Source organism: Vanellus vanellus, assembly GCF_965231255.1.
Source record: "Vanellus vanellus genome assembly, chromosome: 14".
Classification (NCBI taxonomy): domain Eukaryota; kingdom Metazoa; phylum Chordata; class Aves; order Charadriiformes; family Charadriidae; genus Vanellus; species Vanellus vanellus.
This window is the reverse complement of record NC_138919.1, coordinates 10,533,609-10,555,996: the sequence shown is the minus strand read 5'-3', so window position 1 is coordinate 10,555,996 and position 22,388 is coordinate 10,533,609. Positions and strand designations below refer to the sequence as shown.

At 41.3% G+C, this 22,388-nt stretch overlaps 2 protein-coding genes across 3 annotated transcripts in view; one reads left to right on the top strand and one right to left on the bottom strand.

Moving 5' to 3' along the window:
- The first annotated feature begins 199 nt into the window (after positions 1–199).
- Positions 200–17,360, top strand: GPRC5B (G protein-coupled receptor class C group 5 member B). Of its 2 annotated transcripts, XM_082490517.1 has the most exons (4): positions 200–391; positions 6,471–7,484; positions 12,177–12,289; positions 13,730–17,360. In XM_082490517.1, the coding sequence occupies exons 2-4, from the start codon at positions 6,479–6,481 to the stop codon at positions 13,772–13,774; spliced, it is 1,164 nt and encodes a 387-aa protein (XP_082346643.1). In that variant the 5' UTR covers positions 200–391; positions 6,471–6,478; the 3' UTR covers positions 13,775–17,360. The 2 variants fall into 2 exon arrangements, with proteins under 2 accessions (XP_082346643.1, XP_082346644.1); XM_082490518.1 differs by lacking the exon at positions 200–391 and having other exon boundaries at positions 6,346–7,484.
- A 1,162-nt stretch (positions 17,361–18,522) lies between these two features.
- IQCK (IQ motif containing K) overlaps positions 18,523–22,388 on the bottom strand; it is a gene marked incomplete at its 3' end in the record, with an annotated part of 42,497 nt that continues 38,631 nt past the window's right edge. The window contains 2 exon segments of the mRNA XM_082490728.1: positions 18,523–18,758; positions 18,761–18,805. Coding sequence (XP_082346854.1) covers positions 18,523–18,758; positions 18,761–18,805 — 281 coding nt within the window.

Here is a 22,388-nt window from a genome sequence, read left to right as displayed (position 1 = left end):
TGCGCCCGCACGGCCGGGTGCCCCCTCTCCCCGGGGGTGCGGAGCCGGGACGCCCCGGTGGCGGCAGGGGGGGTGGGGGGGTGCGCTGCCCGCCCCGTTCCGTGCCGTTCCGCTCCGCTCCGTGCCGAGCCCGGCCCCGCCGTGCCGGGGCGGGGCGGTGGGAGGGGGCTGGCCGCGGGGCCGTAGCTGCAGCGGGGCGGCGGGGGGCAGAGCACCGCACTGTACCGTACCGTACCGCACCGCGCCGCGCCGCAGCGGGGACTGGCGCTCCATGAGCCGCCGCCGCCGCGGGGGGGCTCGGCGCTGCGCTCGCTCCCCGCCGGTGCCGGGATGTAAGGAGTCACGGCGGGCTGGCGGACAGAGCTGCCCCGCCGCCCCCGGCAGACAGAGGGTGAGTGAGTGAGTGAGTGAGTGAGTGAGTGAGTGAGCGAGCGAGCGTGGAGGGGGAACCGGCCGCCGGTGCCCGGTCCCGGCTCCGCGGGGCTGCCCCGGAACCGCGGTGCTCCCGGGGCAGCGCTGCGGGCGGAGGAAGGGGGAGAGTGAAGGAGAGAGGGTGCGTATGCAATGGAGCCGCTCGCCCGGCTCTGCGGGCTGAATTAGCCCGGTGGCCGCGGGCAGACAACAGGCTGCATGAGGAGTCCGGGAGGGGGATTAGACGGGATATAGGGCAAGACGGGGTGGGGGGAGGGGCTGGAGCGGGGGAGAGGGCTGCCCAGGAGGGTAGAGGAGTTCGGAGAGAGAGGATGGGGAAGGAGCGGGGACGGACGGAGAGACCGGAGAAAGAAACCGAAGAGAGAAACGAAGGGACAAAAGAGAGGAGGCTGGAGCGGGATAGACCTCGTACGGCGGGAGGAGGAGGTTGCGGGCGGATTAAGCGGAGACCGGAGAGAAGGCAGCTGCGTACCGGCCTGCAAGGAGGGGGCTGCTGAGCTCCGCGGCCGCGCAGCTCCGCGGGCGCGGGGCAGCGGCAGCACCGCCGGGCGCCTTCGCGCCGTTCCGCGGTTCACTCCTGCGCGGGAGCCGAAGGGCGGCGGTGGCGGGATCGGGGAAGAGCCGCGTGTTGGCCCCTCGCCGCTGCCCGCCGGCCCCGGGCCCGGGGGAACCCCCGGCGGGGCTGTGGGTGCGCGGTGCCGCCCCGCGGAAGGGCTGCGCGGCCTCAGCGGTTTTCTCGGCAGTCGGTAAAAAGCCCCGTCTGTGTATCACCTCTCCCCAACGCCCAGCAGCGATAGGATTTAGCACTTAGGTGAACCCTTTGTTTACACCTGACCTAATGTTTATCCCGAGGCTAACAGGATTTCCTGCCCGGGCGGTTATCATCGCTACCGCACCGCGCGTCCGTTTGCCGGGGACGCGCTCGGTACTTACGGACAGCGGGTATCGGCGTCGAGGTGCGCTCTCGCTGCATCAGAAGAAATCAGGTGAAGGGAAAGCCGTCTGTCGCGAGGCTGTGACATGAATAGAAATAGCCCGAGAATCAGCAAAGAAGAGAAAAACATTGATTGCCATCATTGTTTGCTATCGCTTGTATAATGGACATCAGGCGTTATAGTCAGAAGGCGACATACAGAGTGGGCGCAGGCGATGCACAGAGTGTGACCGAAGGGAATTGTGAGCACCCGGAACATTAGAAAGATCATTTCATATTATATCCAGGATTGCAAAGTATTCCTAAATGACAAAAGTACTTTTTCTATGTGCCCTTTTTGGAGTGGGGTCTTGCTTTCTGTAACCGTGAGGCTGTGTATGTGCTATTCTAATGCAGAGGATGTCTACATCACTGCTGTATTTTTGCATACAAAGCACAATTGCACTATTAATTATTATTCTGGAAATACATCTCTTCAGTAGTCAGATCTCGGCTTGGCCGTTGCTGCTCTGTTATCAGTCCTGAAGCTTATCCTTCAGATCTGATCAAAAGGAGCTGGCAGAGATCCCGTGCTGTGATTAATTCCTCACTCACTAGCATCTCTCCACAACACTTGGTGGTGGGGGCGGTTTTCTTTCGGAAATTGTACAGTGAACCAGTCTTCTGCCTGTGTGGCAGAGCAGGTTACTATTTGTGCTGCTATTGCTTTTATTTACTAGATTGTTTTCCTTTGCTGTGATTGGATGCATCTTCCTGTATCAGTTGATTAACACTAGAACTCTGAAAAGGGGAACAGATAATACATCTAACTGTGAATAGCCTAACCTTAAATCTTTGCATGGTTACAGATTTATTCTTTATACATATTCTCTAGTAGCATACAGCAGTATCTTTTTGGCCAGAAAAGAGAGAATTTGCAGTCTTTGGTCAGAAGACTTTAGTTATTGAAAGCCTCATTGATTTTTAACCGTGACAACTTTTTGATGACAACTGTGATATTTTCTGCTTCTGCTTAGTTGCTTGTAATTGTACTTTGTACCTGCTGGGGCAGCTTTGTGTCTGCCATTTCTGTAGTGATTCTACACCAGATAACATAGGGGACCTCACTCTGAAAAGAGTGGAGTTACTACTGTTGTCATTGAGAGCAGATTTTGGACCAAAAATTGAGGACTGGATTTGCAAGCTGTCCTGTAAGTTTTTTGCTGCTTTTGCCTGAAACGTGTAAGGCTTATTGATTCATTTCAAGTGCTCGGGATTGCTCTGGGCTCAGGTGTGTTGGCTTAATAGTTTTAATGAAAAATCATTTTGGAGGAGGGTCTGGGGAAAAAAAAAAATCTCAAGTTGATTTCTTTCTGTATGAACAGTTCCATTCAGCTGTGTAGGGGATACTGTCTCTGTGCTGGAGTGTTTCTGTGCCATTTCGGTATTACTATTGCTGTAGCTCTCCGGTAGTAGAAGTGAAATGCCAGTCAAAGAGAGTGTTATTGTTACTACCATGAGGTTGCATAACTTTGCTAAGAGCTAATCTAGACATAAAGAGGTAAAAATACTATTCCTCTACAGTTACTGATTTAGGCAGCTACTGGAGAGAATATGCAGACAGAAGATTTTACTACAGGATCTCGAGAGACGCAGAACTCTGTCATTCTACCCATAGCACAGGCGTGAGGAAGACACTATTTTAATAAAAAAAAAAAAACATATTGACATACTTCTGCTTTCCAAAACAACTTTTCTGGCAAAAAGACTTTCTACTTTTCCCTTAAATTTATTGAATATATGGTTTCAGTTAAAGTTGTGGTATTCCCTTGCCAAACTTGTATGTTGTAATGCAGTATTTTCCCTCGTCTCTACAGCTGTCTGAGTTCAGTGCTGAGTACCAGTGCTAGGAAGAGGATTTTGGCTGGGAGCGTCACAGAGGTTGATTATTAACGTTGCCAGTTTTTACCTAGTCAGGCAAAAATACATAGTAAACAGGTTGTAAACATAGCTATATTGATAGCAGCGGTGGGGAAAAAGATTCTTCGTTTCGAGATTTCGAGCCCTCCTTGCAAGCTTAGGTGTGGAGAGGATCTACTGTTTAGTGAGACCTACTGATGTTTGGTGGGAATCTGATTTCACAGCAAGAATACCTGTCAGCAGTCCTAGAGATTTCTTGGTCAATACTATGGCTGTCTAGGAGCTTTCTCAGAGAACCACTGTTTACCTCCATCAGCTCTCCCCAAACTGATTTCACAAATGGAAGTAACTTGGGAAAACTCCTCTTGAGTTGAACATCTCTGCATTTCTGAGTATATATTTTGTCTGAATTCTCAATATATTTTGTCACAGCTTAATTCCCCCTTTCCAAAAGAAACTACTTCTTTGTGGAGGGGGAAATACTCAAAATTTATTAACCCTCCCTTCCCCCCTCCCAAACACTTCCAAATAGGAAGAGGAAACAAATGATGGGCTGACAATATGACTGCTTACCCATGCAGCACAATCTCCATGGAAACAGACTGTCCTAGAATAGCTCAATCACATGAGGGTTACATGACATGAATAAAGTAACCAGAAAACTGGAAAAAAAACCTTAGAACTGGAGATACTTGCACTTAATTCATTACCCCCCAGGTCTTCGGATAGTGGCTAATAAACAAAGCTAGCATTGAAACCAATTTAGTACATGCATATCATAATTTGTAAGGGATAGGATAGTGGAAAATTAACATGATCCTCACTTAAGGGCTGTTTATTATTTCCAGTTTGGGAGACATTTAGAATGAATTTTGAATAATTTTCCACATGACCTCCTGCTGCTTGAAATTGGTACCAGTGGATTGCAGCATTGCCTTAGTAGATCCTAGTGGATTTCCTCCCCTTGTATCAGCAGGCACCGACCATTTCACACTTTTTAGGACATTTTGGCTATTCTGAAGAGTAAATGCGCTAATTGAAGGAGGAACCGCCTGTGCATAGAAGGAATTGCAAAATTACCTTCAGAATGTTTCCTTCTAGTTAATTATGTGCTCATAGGGCAAGGAGCTTTATTGAGCGTAAACATATTCAATAAAAAAATGAATATATTTAACTAATGATTAGTTTTCTGTCCGTAAAGTCAGTGTTTTTAACGTGAGCGTTGTGACAGAGTCATTGCGAAACCTGTTATACAAATCAGATATAAACAAGTAAATATTCTACCAATTTACCATAAAGTAAATTACAGCTAGGTAGAAAAAAAAATCATTAGTCATTAGCTGCAGGTCATTGCATCGTTAGGACATTGTAGCCCTTTCAACAGAGCAAGGATACTGTAGTTTCTATGGGCAGGCAGAGATCATCAATTACACTTTTCCTGTTTGTCCAGTCCCAGATCACATTATTTGTCACAGCTTCCACTTCTGAGAGGAAGTTTTGTAATAAGCTTTTTTGTCTGTTGTACAAATGAAGACCGTAAAGTCATTATGCGTTTATATTAGCACATTTGCTGTCTTGGTGCCTCTAATAGGAAACAGCATAATTTCCATCATCTGCGTCCTGGCAGAGGCTGAAAATTGGCATTGGTCATTATTCAGTGAAAGGGGAACAAACATTAGTTTGAAGATTGAGATCCTCAATATTTGACTTTGACCGTTACAGGACTGTAATACAGAAGAAGAAAACCCGCAGTTCTCAGCTGTAAGAGACTCTGTACTGTTTTGGACAGCCTAAGTAAATAGGTTTTGTATTGGTTGTGACTGATCATATCCAATACAACAACATTGCACCCTTACTTTAAACCATTTTCAACTCTCATTAAACTTTTTGACATTTTCATTAAATGCATTTCTGGTTTATGAATTATCTTGAGATGGGTAGTCGTTTAGAGCTGTTTGGCTAACTTGCAAAAGAGCTACTGGTAGTTTCTTTGCTTCTCGCTTTGTATCTTAAACACGTCCTGTGAGCTATATGACTAATATTATTGCCTGTTTGTACGGTGCTTTTCTTCCGTATGGTCATAGCGTACAAATGCAAGTCTTACTCTGGACATTTTCATGCAAGTGAAGGTTAACAGCATCGGGTTTCAGAGCTGGTACGTGTAGTGTTTACTTCAGGCTGCCCTTACAGGGCAGCTATCGCTGGGGCAGACTGTTCATTTAAAGGTTATGTTTTTAACAATCTCCTTTGCCTTGTTTTGCTTCATAAAGCAAAAGCCATAACATATATCTTCGTAAAGCGCCTAACCCGTGTTCTTCCTAAAACTGAAGCTGGGATTCGTCCAGGCTTTTGGCCCTGATGGTGGAGTGGGATGTGTTGTGTTCCTGGAGAGTTTACCATCGTTCGCTGTCTGGATGGGGGAAAGTGATGCTCTGTTTCTTGTTGTTTGTTTCCTTTGAATGGCTTTCGACTCGCTAAGAAGCACAATGAGTCATTCATTTTTGATTCGTTGATTGATGACACTGCATGTGTGCACCATTGTCACAGAATATGGGATTTCTCTAGCCAACCATTCCCCTTTGCAAATGCAATCTAATACCTGGGCTTTGGAAGAGGATGAAAGGAGTGAATGTTCTAACTGCCTATTGACTGAGCATGAAAACAAGATTTTCCTTTTTTAAAAAAAGCACAATGTTTATTTTCCTGAAACTGCTCTATCCTTAAAAAAAAAAAAAAAAAAAAAAAGAGGGGTGGGGGGTTGACTCTGCTTTCATTCCAGTAAAAGAAGCAAGGCTGTGAAACAGTCTAATTCTGGTAAAACTTACTCGCAGCAGGCCCAGTGCAATTCACACGTTCTTTAAGCACCTGAATTTGAACAATAAGGTACTGTAGATAATGTATTATTTTGCAACAGGATACATAATTTCTTCTGGTTGTGTTTTAGGATATTTGCGGGGGCAGTGTTTGGAAATGTTGTTTTCAATCTGTGCAAACACAGAAATGAGTCAGTTTGCATTCTGAGTACAACAGGCAGAAGCAGCTTTCTGGGAGGGCAGCAGAGGGGACTAGGGGTGGGCTATGCCAGCTGCAAATCCAGGGCAAAAAACCAGTAAACACGGGCTATGGAAACAAGCTGTACTTCCAATTGCTGTGAAATCCTCCGGAGTGAACTGTAGCTAAATAAACAAATATTTTGTTGTCTCAGACAGAACAATGAAAACCCACCCAGCCATCGGTTTCTTCCTCCTCTTCGTGATCAGCTATGGCTCTTCTGAAAACTCCAGTACGTCTAGAGGGTGTGGACTGGATCTTCTCCCTCAGTACGTTTACCTGTGCGACCTGGATGCCATTTGGGGAATAGTTGTGGAGGCAGTTGCGGGGGCAGGTGTGCTGACCACGTTATTGCTGATGCTGATTTTGCTGGTGAGGCTGCCCTTCATCAAGGACAAGGAGAAGAAGAGCCCCTTGGGAATGCACTTCCTCTTCCTCTTTGGGACTCTCGGACTGTTTGGGCTGACGTTTGCTTTCATCATACAAGAAGACGAAACGGTGTGCTCTACCCGAAGATTCCTCTGGGGAGTTATCTTTGCTTTGTGCTTCTCGTGCTTGCTAGCTCAAGCCTGGAGACTTCGTAGACTAGTTCGACATGGGAAGAGTCCATCTGGCTGGCATCTAGCCGGTGTGGCAATCTGCCTGATGCTCGTGCAGGTCATTATTGCAACCGAGTGGTTAGTACTGACCATCGTCAGAGATAACAAGTTGGCCTGCAGCTACGAACCAATGGATTTTGCTATGGCTTTGATTTACGTTATGTTCCTGATGGTTTTTACCATGGGATTTTCTCTCTTCACTCTCTGTGGAAAGTTTAAGAAATGGAAGAAAAACGGAGTATGCCTCATTATAACACTCTTTTTTTCCATTCTGATTTGGGTAGCCTGGATGACTATGTACCTCTTTGGTAATGCTGAGCTAAAGAGAAGAGACAAATGGAGTGATCCCACTCTTGCTATTGCACTGGTGTCCAGTGGTTGGGTGTTTGTTATTTTTCATGCCATCCCAGAGGTCCACTGTACTATCCTTCCATCGCAGCAGGAAAACACTCCCAATTATTTTGATACTTCACAGCCGAGGATGCGTGAAACTGCTTTTGAGGAAGATATACAGCTTCCTCGGAGCTACATGGAAAATAAAGCCTTTTCAATGGATGAGCATAACGCAGGTAAGAATTTACTGTAGAGGACTACATTTTTCTGTAGTAGCCAGGAAAATGATCCGCATGAGACATTTTTCAGGTACTCAAAACAAGGGTCATTACAAATGCCATATTTTTCACACTACGTATTGTTCCCTTTTACAGTTTTCATTAAGGTATGACCTGGGGGGAGCGTGAAAAAAATGCAATAGAGAAAATATGTCTTTGGTGAAAATTATTATTCTGCATGTTGTTTTTTCATTGAAAAACTGAACAATTTCAAATGCAAAACCAACACTGAAAGCAAAAAAAAAAAAAAATCACTGTGGAAAAAATAGCCTCTACTTTAAAATAGTTTAGATTACGTTTTTTTTTTGTCATTTAACAAGTTAACAACATTTAATATGAAATATTTTCCAAAAACTCAAGAAAAAAATCAAGTAAGTGTTCTATGTTACAAAATGGTCAGCCTCTTGAGCAGAAAAATAATTATTAAGAATTATATTTCCATTAAAATGGAATTTAGTCCCACTTTGTGACACTGGGGGGGGGGGGGAAATGCAGAGTGGCATACAGACAAGTTCAGACGGTCTTTGTTCTGATGGCTTTAACATCTGAAGAGAGTATGCACAGATAGAGGCTTCAAAGTAATGGTTGCTTTCCTTGTCATAGCTGTTAGGTGACATAGAACAACGTGTGATGATACATCATTAAAATCTGCAATGAAAATGTGTTTGAGTGATTACTGAAAGGGCCGTCAACAACTGTTGGCTTGAGAGATCCAAATCATTGCTGAACATTTAACTCATACATACAGGAAAATACACAGGGATGCTTATCTGATTGGCGATGGGAAGCACGAGCCCAATGGTGTTCGGTAGTGCAGGTTGTGGTCCGGTGCTGTCCCCCAGTTGGGTAAAAGATTTCAGTACTAGTCAAACTGCTTTTTATTCGCTGGAATTGAGAAGAGGACTTTGGTATCCCAGCCAATAGTTGCCACATTGCTTTGACAGCCCCCATAAGGTGGCTTGGGGCACGTTGTCCAGGCACTTCACCTTCCTATTCATCTTTATGTATCTGTGATTTCTTCTGGATATAGACAATGCATGACAATAATCTTATTTGGCACAGCGCTGGGTCAGGAAGGCATTTCCCTCTGAGTCTTTTAGCAGGAACTTTGAAGGGCTCCTACTATGAAGACTTTGAACAGAAAGGAGTTAAGATCCTGTGAGTGTCTACCAAGCACAGTGGTAAAACAAACAAAAAATCACATGGATAAAAGAATGGTCATGTATTACTAATGTTCCAGAGCAGCAGAGGCAGCTTCATGATGAACTGTAAAAGTGCCTGTGCCTTTGGTTTGTGTTTTTTTGTTTGTTTGTTTGCTGTGGGGTTTTTTTCTGTCCTTCATCCCTCATTAAATGAATTTCATAATAAGGTAACTGCGATGGCTTCGGTGGAGCTATTTCTGACTAAGGCAGATCTAAGAACAAAACTGGATCTCTCACTCTGTATTATTTCCATTCATAGATACATTTTAAAAAAAGAACTGGAAGCTCCTTTTTGATCTGATCATTCAGTGATTAAGTTTTTTTAGTGAAATGGATAGACACGTGATAGCTATAAAATCATTACAGTATCTGTTATAATGCAATTTATGTCCTGTTTTAATCTATCTGAATCTCATGCAGTACAATACAAAATAGATTTCCTTATCTGATGCCCTCATTAATATTTATCGTAATAAATGCACGTCATTCCTATTCCTATGGCATGTGGGAGAAGGATACATACATTTTTAATAAATCAAAACAGACTCATTATTCCTTTGCAGCAGTTCTTTAAGTGCAGACTTCTGACAACAGAGTTTGCAGACAAAACTTCCCAGTGTGGTAGACACTTAAAGTAAATACAGGTAATAACAGTCAGCTCACGTATTATGGCTGCTGAAGTGTTAATTTAAGTCAGATCGCTGCACTGGTGGTTGTCAGTGGCTGAGCACCTGGAATCTGTTAGCAATTGGCTCTCTGCAGGTATGTAGAGTATTTCTCTTCTTTTATTCATTTAATTAACCTCAATTCAAGAATTCATCGTTAACAGTTTAGAAATTAAAGGAAGGGTACTTTCTTTAATTATACTTAAGAATGATGTTTAAGAATATAAGATCTACTAGTTGTAAAATTTTGAAAGACATGATAACCAGAAAACACCTCTTAGTTCCCTGACTGTAATATTTGGTTTAGTAAGTAGTCAGCTTTAAATAGAAAACAAGCTTGGAGAAACATATTTTCCATTAATTCTTGTTACTTCCACTAATACTTGTATAAAGTGATTTAGTAATTTTGCTCTTTTTTCTTTTTGTTTTTATTTTTAAAAAGATTTTAAGCAGCATTTTAAGAATCTGAACAACCTTTAAACTATAGGTTCAAATGAGCATATGTCCTCCTAGTTTCTCTCTTTCTTAGCAAAACGTAGCTCCAAGTTCCACACAACAAGAGCTCTTCTATTCCAGGAATATCATTAAGCCTTAATAAAGCGACAATATTTTAAAGTCAGTTGTTTAAACAGCATTTAAACAACATACTAATCTGGGATTTTAGTATTCATATGATAGATAAGTTGAACTAAGTACTTAAAAGAGTTACTTTCATACCTATGTCTTGTAAAAATGCTAATAAAGTATTTAGAAACCCCTGGAAAAAGGCAACTTGAATGAGCTCTCAGTGCTCTCTGGGAGGGCAACTCCTGTAAGGCAAAGAGAATTTGCCTTGTACGTGAAAAATGTGGATGTGAACTGTGGAGTGCTACAGCTGTCAAGAAACTGAAACCTAAGCAGCTCTGGTACTCACTGAATTGCATTTAATAAGTTTTAGTGCTACAAGTCACTCTCAGAGCCAATGCCTGAAACCAAAATTAACAAACTTTAAAATATGTGTTAAAAGGAGACTTTGACGTGAGATTTGCTCAAATCTTCCTGGCACTATGTTGGTTTTTTTACCTGTACATCCTCCACGCAAGTAGATGTATTTAGTAGTAGTGGAGAAAGTACAAGGAAAAATGGTAAAACTATTAGGAGAAAAACAAATCCAAAATGAGTCTTTTATCCACAAGCTTTGTCTCTGATTCTCATGTTAAAAGAATTTTTAGACTCGCTGCAATAATAGGGAAGGAAGACTTGGCAATATGAAATTTAATTCACTGGTTCTTTAAGATAACTTTGAAATGACCGTGGAAATTTTGTGCAAATATTTTGTGTAAATATTTTAATAACAGTATACACTCTCAAGAGATTTTTTTTCTTTATGTGTACTAGCAAACACCAGTGCAATCATTTGTGTTTAACACACAATAAGAAGCCAAACTACAAAGAAAGAATACTACTGACCCTGAGATAGTTAAATATAAAAGGAAAAATACATAATTCTAGTTTAGGCATTTTGATCTTTTGTTCTGCAAAAATACCTAACTTTAAAATATAGAGCAAGTGAGGGTCTGTGTGTATCTGAAGTTAACAGCTGAGCGTTTGCAGGGCTGGATTTTGAAATTTCTGTGCTAAATCAATACTGTTCTTCATCTCTGCGCACAACTCCCAAGGAGGGGAGCAGCAGTGGATAGAGGACAGCATATGGTAGCGGGATCCATTTAAATCTTGTTCCGCACAGTGCAACTACGTTAAATCCTGGCCTCCTTACAGGCTATGCTGAAATTCTTGTAAATTTCAGCTCATTCACGACTTCAGCCGGAGAGTGTAGAATTGTAATTTGAATGCAATCTAAGAGCGATTCTTGCCCCAGGTGCCTGAACTAGGCGTGTTTCTATGTACCAGCTCACAGATGAGTATTGCCCGTTGTAACCACGCAAGTTGCATGGATTAACGAGCTCTGTTCCCTGGCCAGGTCTGAACTCAGCGAAGCCGCTATTTACCCCCCGAAGTAAAAAGAGAGTTTGTATGTGCCGATCCCCAGGCTGGCTTAGCGAGGAAGAAGCATATCCCTAATTATGCATATCTCTCAGTCCGAATATACATCTTGAATCAAAGCTTGTGCTAAAATTAATGGGGAGACTGATGTATTTCTGGTATAAACATTAAGGACAATCAGTATCTTCTCTTTTGCTTCAGTCACTAGCCATGTTTAAGCTATTCAAAAGCAGTATTTACTTCATATTTCTAGTTTCTCAGAGTAAATGTAATCTGAAACATCTGGAAAATCCTTATAAGCTAGTCACGCTGAAGTAATGCTCAGGGGGGTTGTGAGCTTGCTTACTGGCTCGAGCAATGTTTTGGATCCCTGTCCTCTGAATTTGATAGAAAGCAAAGTGTAATAACGTTTTCCTTAACCCCACAGTATCCAGCCCAATACAGTAAGTACGTTGCAAAATACGTTGTGCAAGACACATCAAAGGTTTGGTGATGGGAGACATTGAGCTCCTATTGAAATGAGACTAAGCAAACTTCAGACATTTGGTTCCGATAATTTTTTTTCCATTCCACAGCAAACAGTTAATTTTATATAAACTGATTCTTCAGAGATGTGTCCCAACTATATAAGAAAAACTGCTGTTCAAAATCAACGTGAAAACTGGTATGGCAGCACGAAAGTTAAAATTAATGGCAAAGTTGCCAAGAACTAAACTGGAAACAAGATACTTTTATGATTTCAAAGGAGATGCACAGCATTAATTGTGTTCCTAAGAACGATCTCTCTTTTCTAAACACAGCGCTAAGAACGGCAGGATTTCGAAACGGCAGTTTGGGAAGCCGACCTAGTGCTCCTTTTAGAAGCAATGTTTATCAGCCAACTGAGATGGCAGTTGTGCTAAATGGTGGGACTGTAAGTATCAAAATGTGATGATTTAAGAAATCTTTGATATGCACGGATATATACAACCACTGCTAATTGAAAAACCTGCTTTTAGCTTATTCACAGCAGGGGGGAAAGCCATAAATGAAAATTCGGGCAGCAAGTATGCATGTAATGCTTCCCTTCCCTCTAGAAAAGATGTAATTACAAAGTATTTTGCATTTCTTTACTTGGCTGTTCACATTTTGCAGTGTAGCTTGAGTGAACCAAGTTCTTTGGTGACTCTACATGTTCAGTGGCCCTTTCAAATTCAATTTGTGTTAAGGTATTTAGCATAACTATTAAGTGACACAATTTCTAACCCGATTTTTTTTTTTCAAGATGATGCAAGTCACACAAATGTTTACAGGACAGTACATTACTTTAAGTAAGAATCATTGTTGCAGATAGCAGTGGTCTCTCGCATATCTTCCATTTTCTTGTACAATGTATGTAATTCTAAGTTACAGATGTGTAGCTCTCTGGGAAAGGCATTCATAAGAGAGGCATATAGAATATTTTAACATGAATAGCATTGATTTTTCTTTCTTAGACAACAGTTTGGCATGCCATTCTTTGAAAGACCTGTTTTTCTGCAGCCTGGTTGTCGTAAGAATTGCTCAGCGATCTGATGCCAAACAGACTTTCTAAATGTTTTTCACATGATGTGCAATTTGCACGTGAAGACATGCCGTGTAGCAGGCGTACTGTTGAAAAAGAAGAATTTTCATCCCCATATTTTCCATGCACACCTACATGCTTTTTAAAAGTCTACCCATGAGCCAGTTTATACTCATGTGAGTTGGGTTTGCTTTATTTTGAATCATGAGCTGATTCCATAACTCGACCTCTACATTTAAAACCAAATAATGTGAACTGATTGCAAGTCTCTCTTGTCTTTGAATAAGTAAAGTTTTGGTTGACTTTAGTGAACAAGAGGGACTAGATACAAGGGTTCTCCTGCGTGGGTAAGACAGTGGGAAATGTATCAATCTGAATAAAATGAAAAGGTTTGTGCTTTGCTGTCAGTAATGAATAGCATCCTCCTGATGTTTGGATTCACCTGGGTCTGATGCTTGGATTCATCTATGCCTATGTTTTCTGATACCAGAATACACAGCTCGGGAAAAGGCAGTTTAAGGATGAGAAGCTACAGAATTTGTTTGGGTTTTTTTTTGTTTGTTTGTTTTGCTTTGTTTTGAGGTAGACGCAAAGCTTAATGGGGAACATCAGATAGTAAAATGAGAGATTAATGTGTGTATATATAGTCATGGTTTTTACAGAGAGGTAAATGGGTGGAAGATGAGTTTCTTTGTATCACTTTGCTGTGGAAGTACTGTCTGGCAAGCTGTCATGTACACGTAGCATGATAACACTGATTTCTGAACAGACTAGATCTCTCAGTTATGGGTTTATTATCCTTGTTTCCAGATACCAACTGCTCCGCCAAGTTACACTGGACGACACCTCTGGTGAAAGGCTGTAGGCTGTAGAGAATAAGAATCCTTGTTGCAGATGTTGTTCCCTGGCAGTGTGTCGTTGAGGGAGGAATCCGTAACAGTACCAGAACAAAGCAACAAAACATCCAGGAGCTTTCGAAATCCTACCGAGGATTTTGTCTAAATATGAACACCTTTGAACTGATAATTGCAAAAATGAAATTGTAAAATTGAAGCTGAATCTAATCTAAAATAGAAGTAGGCACACCTTAAATTGGAAGAGGGGGAGACTGTATTCTGAAACGTAAGATACTCTCTTGTCTGTAACCAGTGTGCGAGGCAAGCCTGTTTTTGCTGGTTGCCAGTTGCTTGCAAAATACCCTCCTCTCACCTAAACTTAATTCACGTTGCCACAAGAGATTGCCACTAAAGTGTGAAAACATGCCCGGTTTCTTTCCATTTTGCTCCTTTTCCCTTCATTTCGAACATCATGAAAAGTACCGTTTGCTTCATTGTCTAGCTGTACTGTAAAGTCACCTAGCGTGGTGTGTAGTCAAGCATCCTCACTCTGTGGCAACGAGATTACCATGACACTGTAGGTTGATACTCTTCTCTTTAACAAGCTGGTGTAGGACATGCCGTTCTGGAGGAGGGATGAAAGGTCTATGTATGTTTTGTGCGAGTTATGGAGCTTCTTGAGGCAGAGAGAAAAAGCTTAGGTCCAGCACAGAGGCGGTTCTCCTTGGCCGCGTGGGATCGATTCCCCGTTATTCCAGCCTCAACGCCGGGTGCGAGCGAAGAGGTGTGTGCTCTCCCCTCTCCTACAGACGAAGCCGTTAAGTGGAACTTTGGAGGGAAATACTTTTGCAAAGACTTAGCTGGGGAGAGAACGTGCCTCAAGTTTGCCAGAAGGAGTTTGTTGTGACGGTGGATGAAGGGCAGCCCGCTGTACGGCCCCAGCGCGCCCCTTCTGATGGGCTGACCTGGCCAAGCAGGAAAGCGGTGGCAGCTGGGCGGCACTGACCAGCTCTCAGGAGAAAGGCAGCAGCAGATAGGGCGAAGATCTCCCTTTCTAATCCCTGTTCATATGAGTAGTCCCCTTGACTGCAGTTGTTTGTGCATTTAAATGTGGTTGTGCATTTTAGTGCCTAGCTAGTAGAATCTCCGTGCTGGAGGTGGTTTGTTGTTGTTTTTGTTTCTTTTTTAAGGTGGTTTCTTCCCTACTCCTCCTCCTCCCCTCCACTTTTTTGAGTTCATATAAGGCAGACTTTCTCAAGGCTTTTTATCTTTGTTTTCTCCGGGTTATTTAAAAGGTTCCCATTGCCCATTGTTTGTGCCATGGTTTTTTGTTATGTTTAAGCAATCATTCCTTTATTTAACATTTAATACATATCGGACATTGAAAACATCATTGTATCCTCACTGTTTGGCCAATGTTAATCTCAGCTTTCCTCGATACTAAAAGCTAATCATTTTTACTTGAGGGCATAGGAAACTTATAACAATTAAACTTTGCATATGCTGTAATAAAAATATATATTTTCAAACTAAAAAAATATAATGTACAAATAACTGAATAGCTTAGTAGCTTCACAGAAGGAAGTTACTTGCTGTATACTGCAAAAGAAAGACAAGCTTTTTATTTTTCAAGAGTCTTCCTGATTCTTCATGTACCTCCATTTCTACTGAATTAGGAACCTAGTCCTGCAGACCTGTACTCCCACGAGTAGTCCCATCGACACCAGCAGGTCTACATACAGGTACAGAGGCTGCAAGACCAGTCCCTAAGTGTTGCACACAGATATATATGCATATATATATGGAAAAAATATATGTTGCCATTCTTGCCATGATCATCTTATAGGGTTTATTTCAAAGCCCTTCTCTTCCAGAAGCGACGTTTTTCTGTCATGCATGAGTAAAGGAGCATGTTAGCTCCCCCCTGCCCTTTCCTTCTCGAGGCAAAGAAAGCATGTGCTTGTTTTAGGGATTGCTTATTTTATTTTATAAGTAACTAGGATGGCCTTAGCAACCAAGTAGGGTAGGGGGGGATATCGCATGCTATCCAGCAACTTCGAAATACATTTTGCTTGTTTTAAGCAAAATTTTGATCAAATAAGATAGCATTTAAGATAATGATAGTTACCCAGAAAATGCATCATTTGGAACAATAAGAAAACTATTTAATCTCTTGCCTGCGGAATTTTGCTTTTAAAAAACAATTTAAAAAAACCCTCATAAAACTCTATTGTAAAAACATGTAAGATGACCATGGCATGAATGGTAGGACAGCTTTCTTTTACAAAGTTTATCGTGCTACAACCAAGATTTATGAATTATAATACACATTTTACAGACCTTGGAAAAAATCTGTATGAGATATAGTTATCTTAAGGAGACATTTTTTTCTTTTTCTAGATGTGACTGAATTGATAAATAGAGTTCCCAATCCTGCTCCTGATGAAGTTGTTTGGAATTTGAGGCCGTATGCAAAGATATGGCCAGATCCTACAAACTGCTACCCACATGACTAGCCTCATCGGGTTAGTCATGTGGACTATTCACAAAACTAAAAAATAGCAGGATTGGGTTTAATTTGTGGTGGTGAAGGTGTGGCAATAGATTAGGAGGGTCTTTATTTTCCAACTTTATACAATTACTAATAAGCAGCTCTTTTTTTTTTTTTTGTAAGTCACTAGTCTGTGATGTAAAATGCCCCCCAAAAACCTGTAATTGAAGAAAGGCGCCTTTATGTTAACTTATATTTTTGTTACAGTAAAAAAATTGTTTACTTTTGCCTTTTATGAAAGTTACCTAGAATGTAGAGCATCTGTGAACAATGTAATAAGTAAGTAAGCACAAGCCTTTCACAGTTCAGTTAATTATAATTAGCTTTTATACTATAAAAGCTACTGTGTTGTCCCTTGATGTTTACGTGTTTCCATGCAGAAAAATGAAATCGTAAAGCATCTGAAAAAACTATTACCAAAACGAGATTTATAAAAACTGGCTTTTGATCAATGGCTGGAAAAAAGTTCAAAGCCATACTTTACAGATCCTGTCCTGCTTTCAGATGAGTTGAGGGTGTTTGACACTTGCCAGAAAATATGTAGCATCTTCAGAAGAACACTCTCAATACATACAGTTGTTTTGATAAACAAGGTACATGAAATACTATAGAACTAGGTGTTTCTGGTTTTAGGCTAAACGCAGGCATCTTGGTTGGCTTTGTTTGAGCTTGATGCCTTGGGTCTAACCAAAGGCCATGGAAAAGGGAGCATTGTAGCTTTTATAATAAAACAATTGGACTATTCTACCAACTTACAGGATTACAAAGCAGGTGCTTTTTATTAATTGATGAGAGCTAAAGCTCACTTTTGATAGATAATATATATTTATTAAATGTATTAATGTGTGTTTTATAACGTACCCTTTTTTCTGCTGATTGTTGCATACTGGTATCTTATTAAGTACATCTTTAAAGGATTTTCAAGACAATCAATGTGTACCATGATGACTGTACATAAGTATACAAAACTACAAAGGTTGTAAAGCATGGGCAAATGTTTTATTTTCAAAATGCTGTTCTTAACGAGAATAAAGGCTTTACTATTTACTTACAATGTTTGTGTTAACTTGGTGTTAAAATCCACCTGAAATTTTTCCATTACGGTAAACTAATGGTGCTACAGACAGCATTGTCCTGTGGTGATACTGTGGGTGCAATTCTGCGATATAAGCTAAGTTGAACTAAAGGAAACCGGCGTCTTGAGTTTAGGGCCACATTCTTCCACCTTTGCCCACGGTCCCACATTTACCCTTAGCTCTGACATCTATCAAACCCACGGTGAGCCAGTCAAGATGCTGAGCAGCCAAACTCTTAACACTACCACTGATACTTCTTTTTTTCCCCGTTGGCTCAGCAGCTTCCTGTACTGGCTCCAATGCTAGTGCTTGTGAAAAGGAGGGCATGGGATCATACAGCTGGGGTTGAAGAATGCAGGTTGAGGGTTTTTTCTTCAAATGGTTTGTTTTTCCTCCTCTGGCGTGACAACCAGCATCACCAACCAGGAAAAAAAAAAAAAAAAAAAGAGCGGTGGGTACTGCTATAACAGTGAAGACAAAGTCTGTGTAAATGATGGGAGAAATCCACATTGAACCACAGCAAGAGCTAGGGACTATCCATGTTTTATCGTGCTTTCATTCAAAACAAAGGTCTAGTTGTTTGACTTGCGTGGAATTAGTAGTAGAACTGCAAATATCTTCTCTAATTGTGAAATTATAAAGGCCTAAATAAGACTATGCTTGACAAGAGTGAACTAAAAAAATACTGAGGACTCTCTAGCAGGGGGCCCAATCTGATTTTTATTCTGCTTGCACCTTAAGTAAGTAAGTACACATACACAAGATCGCTGAAAATGATATCACTGTGATCTTAATTTTACACTTTCTCAGCACATGTGTTAAGTGATAACAAAAGGGCCTTTCACTTTTTTCCCCTGCAGAAATGCAGAGCAACCCTAGCTCTCATGACCTTCAGTTGGAATTGCAGAGGCACAGAGTTTCTGAAAATTACACCATTATGAACAGAGCCTGGATTTGCGTAAATTGTCACAGCTCTGCGTAAGTCAGTGAAGCTACTCCAGTTTATACTAAATGAAGATTTTTGCCTTAGTTTTAACACTTGTCTACATGTGGGTGTAACCCCATTTATTTCATCCAGAGTTTTGTCCCTATCAGAAAAGCTTGCAAGTGAGCATTCAGAAACACAAGATAAACATGGAGTTAAAAATTGTGGTTAAATGTGCACAATTCCATCTGTTTTAACAGAATTGTGCTCACTGCAGGACTGAATTTTGTCTTGGCATGCTGGGTCCTTATGTAACCTCCCTTTGATTGACAACACCTCACATGTAAAAGTAAAACTGTAATGCTAAGAGTGTTTCTAAACCAGTACTGCAAAGTTTGGTCCATGAGCTCTGTGTTTTGTGATACTGGCGAGAAAACTAAAATTGAGATGTTGAATGATTTTGTATACGTTCTTCTGAGTCTTCTGATTTGCTTCCCACTGCAACCATACAAAATAAAACATTAAATACTTTACTTTCCAAAAAATCCACAGAAATGAAAAAAAGTAAACATCCATACTTCCACAGCAAATACTCTGTTGTTCAAAAAATAAATAAAAATCCCCACCCAACCCAAAAGACATATTTCTTCTATGCATGGCATTTTTTTGTTTTGACGCAGCTTCAGCACTCAGCTGGTTGTACACAGTTCCCAGTGCCATCTGTGGGAGTTGTGCATGTGTAGCTGAGGGCAGAGTTGTTTGCTAATAAGAAGTTACTGGGTTGTTAAAAAAAAATGAAAGCAGTTCTTTGAGATTTTTGCTTTGAAGGATTTTCAATTAAAAGTCAGTGATGAAGTCATACAGTTTACCTAGTATATAAATATATTTTTGTCATTTAGGACAACAAGCAAGGTCAATAAAGAATAGTTTTTCTATGTCTCAGTGGAAAGAAGAATGTTATCCATGTGATAGCAAAGGGTCTGCCAAATGGAAAAAATCAGTCAAACAAAGAGCACAGGGTTGCTTGCTGGAGTAAACAATTCTAAATGAACAAAAGCTCTACATAAAAGTAAAATGTCCCACCCCCTAGTGAAAGCTGTTTTCAAAGCTCTGTATTCTTTCAGCGTGCTGTAATACAGATTAACCTAATGTTTTTCTTCTGCTGATACAACAGTCTGGTTCCTCAGTCTACTTCTGTGATTTCAGCTGTCATATTCTGTTCTTAGTATTTTCATATTTTACAAACTGCCTTTCAACTTATAAAGATAAAAATCTGTTTTGCTACTCCCTACACTTCAGAAGATACACCTGTACTATACACCTTTCACATGAAGCGAGTTTGTTGGGAGATTTATATATAAAAGTTATGCTGGAGGCAAAGAAGGCCAAATAAACCCCCAAAAATCCCCTTAAGTACAAACAGTTTCAGGAGAGCTTAGTTACCCTTCCAACGCATGCAACTGAAAACCACCAAACAAAATCCTCTTGGTACGTACCCCGAATACCGGGCTGTAATAGGCCCATGTGCTAATTTAAGGTGCTCAATGTGCTACCAATCTGGAAGATGTCAGCTCGTAAAAAACATACAGGAAAAGGGATGTATGATGATGAGGAACACAGACAATACTTTAGAAACCCAAAATATGACTGCAGTGGCGGGATACACCCTATGTTCTGCAACGGTCAAGGCAGTATTTGCCCAGTGCCTTGCTGGCAGAAGACCCTTCCGGATTTTAGGCGTTTTGTTTGTACAGCTGGTAAGGAGAAAAATCGGAGTGGATTAAATGTCCCATGTGACTACACAAAATACTATTGTGTTGAATTTAACCTAATATTCCTTGAAGTGATAAGGGTGGCCTTTGCAAATATTTCATAAAAATTGCAACGAGTTCAAAAACCCCAGAGCTCACACGCGCTGTTTCACATTAAAATAAGCAGGTGTTTTAGGTAGCTGCTAGCAGTGCTTTTAGTCAGCGGCGTCCATGTCTTATCATAACCTGTATTTCTTAAGCCTAACAATTTCAAATCACATCACACTAACCAGGAAGCACAGGTTGTCAGCATGAATCTGGATTTCAGGCAGTTATTTAAATAGCTCTCGACACATACTTGCTTCCTGTGCAGATACAAAAGTACGATGTCCTCGGGATTCAGATAAGCTGGAAAGATGGGGAAAGAAGCTGCCTGGCTAAGTCCTTCCACTAGAAATTTCCATTGGAAAACATGTAGTTTTCAGGCTGTGACACCTCAAACTGAACTAACTTCCTTAAAATATTGTGAAATGCCTAAGGAAGATGTTTAGTTCATATATTAGCATAGCTCCCATGACATTTGTAAGAACTTACACTAGCTGATAACCCAGCCCATTTCTTTCAGACAACATATATCTAAAAGCAATGAATAGCGTAAATGTCAGTATGAACAACCAGCTTACAGTCCATGCCATTCATATGCTGATTTTTAACCACTTCGGTCTTGGGAGTCCTAAAATTTGTTCAACAGAGCAACAGAAAGACTCCTTTCTATTTTCAGTTGCATTTAAAAAAAAATAATAAAAAGTTGAACTATAACACCACAGTTCCCATTTTATCCCTCTGGCAGATTCCTACCATTGCAGAACTGTGATTCTACTGCAATGGAGACCATCTCTTTGTTTTTACAGAGATTTCCTGCATGCTGGGGAAAGGCGTATGGACATAACTGGGCAGAACAAACTGCCTGAGGATGCCAGTTACACAGTGGCAATTGCAACTGTGCACTGCTGCCAGCCTCAGGGCAGTGCCAAGAAAACCATTCTCACAGGAGGCTGGATTCAGCTCCCATGAAAATTACAAACACCTTAACTCCCAAGATGTTTGTGTAACGGAATGTGTGAAAATTATCTACAGAGAATGCATAATCACTAATTTAAGGAGGTGCAACATAAGATTTAAATAAAAGTAAAACAATCATGATCATTGGTAGCATGATCACAGTATTTCATACCGTTTTAAAACTTCAGCTCCTGTTTTAAGTCCTAAAACATACAGCAACTGAGGCCCTTAAGCACTATGACAGTGTTAAGTTAAAAAAAAGAAATCTCACATCTCACTTATTTCCAGTATTACGGTTTCTATCCATATAGGTCATATAATTTCCACTGCCAGGACAGTTGAATTTGTTAGCAGTATGTTTCAGTCTCATGACTCTTATTTTTTAATACAGAGCGAACCTGATTAAGCTATGCTTTAGTCACATGCATGTTCTAAATCATAGGACACTAAACAGATAGGACTTGTTGGAGCAGGTCCAGAGGCAGGGCACGAAGATGGTCAGAGGGCGGGAGCACCTCTCCTACGAAGACAGGCTGAGAGAGCTGAGGTTGTTCAGCCTTGAGAAGAGAAGGGTCCTGGGAGACCTTATAGCCCCTTCCAGTATCTGAAGGGGGCCTGCAGAAGAGCTGGAGAGGTACTTTTTACAAGGGCATGTAGTGATGGGATGAGGGGTAATGGCTTTAAACTGGAAGAGGGGAGATTTAGATTAGATATCAGGAAGAAATTTTTCACTATGAGGGTGGTGAGACACGGGCACAGGTTGCCCAGAGAAGCTGTGGCTGTCCCATCCCTGGAGGTGTTCAAAGCCAGGCTGGATGGGATTTTGAGCAACCTGGTCTAGCACACCATGTCCCTGCCCATGGCAGAGGGGCTGGAACTAGATGATCTTGAAGGTCCCTTCCAACCCAAACCCTTCTATGATTCTATGATAACCATCACTGCAATAATAAGCACTAGTGGAGACTGATATTAATTTCCTTGGAAGTGAGGTGGGGGTTGCTCTGAAGAGATTAGTACAACTGTTATTTTTGACTTGACTCCTACTATAATAAAGTTAACTCTCAGTTTGTCTGCCACGTTCTTTGGAAATGTGGCTCATTTGACATAGTTTATCATGTATGTGTTGCAATGTCGAGGCACAGATGATGGCTAAAAGAAGCACTGGTTTTGAATGTATTTGGATTTACTGTTTTGGTCAGCTCCTGGGAGTGGAATACTCAAAAATCTGTAACACTCCTGTTAGACATCTGAGGATTAGCCTTTGTCCT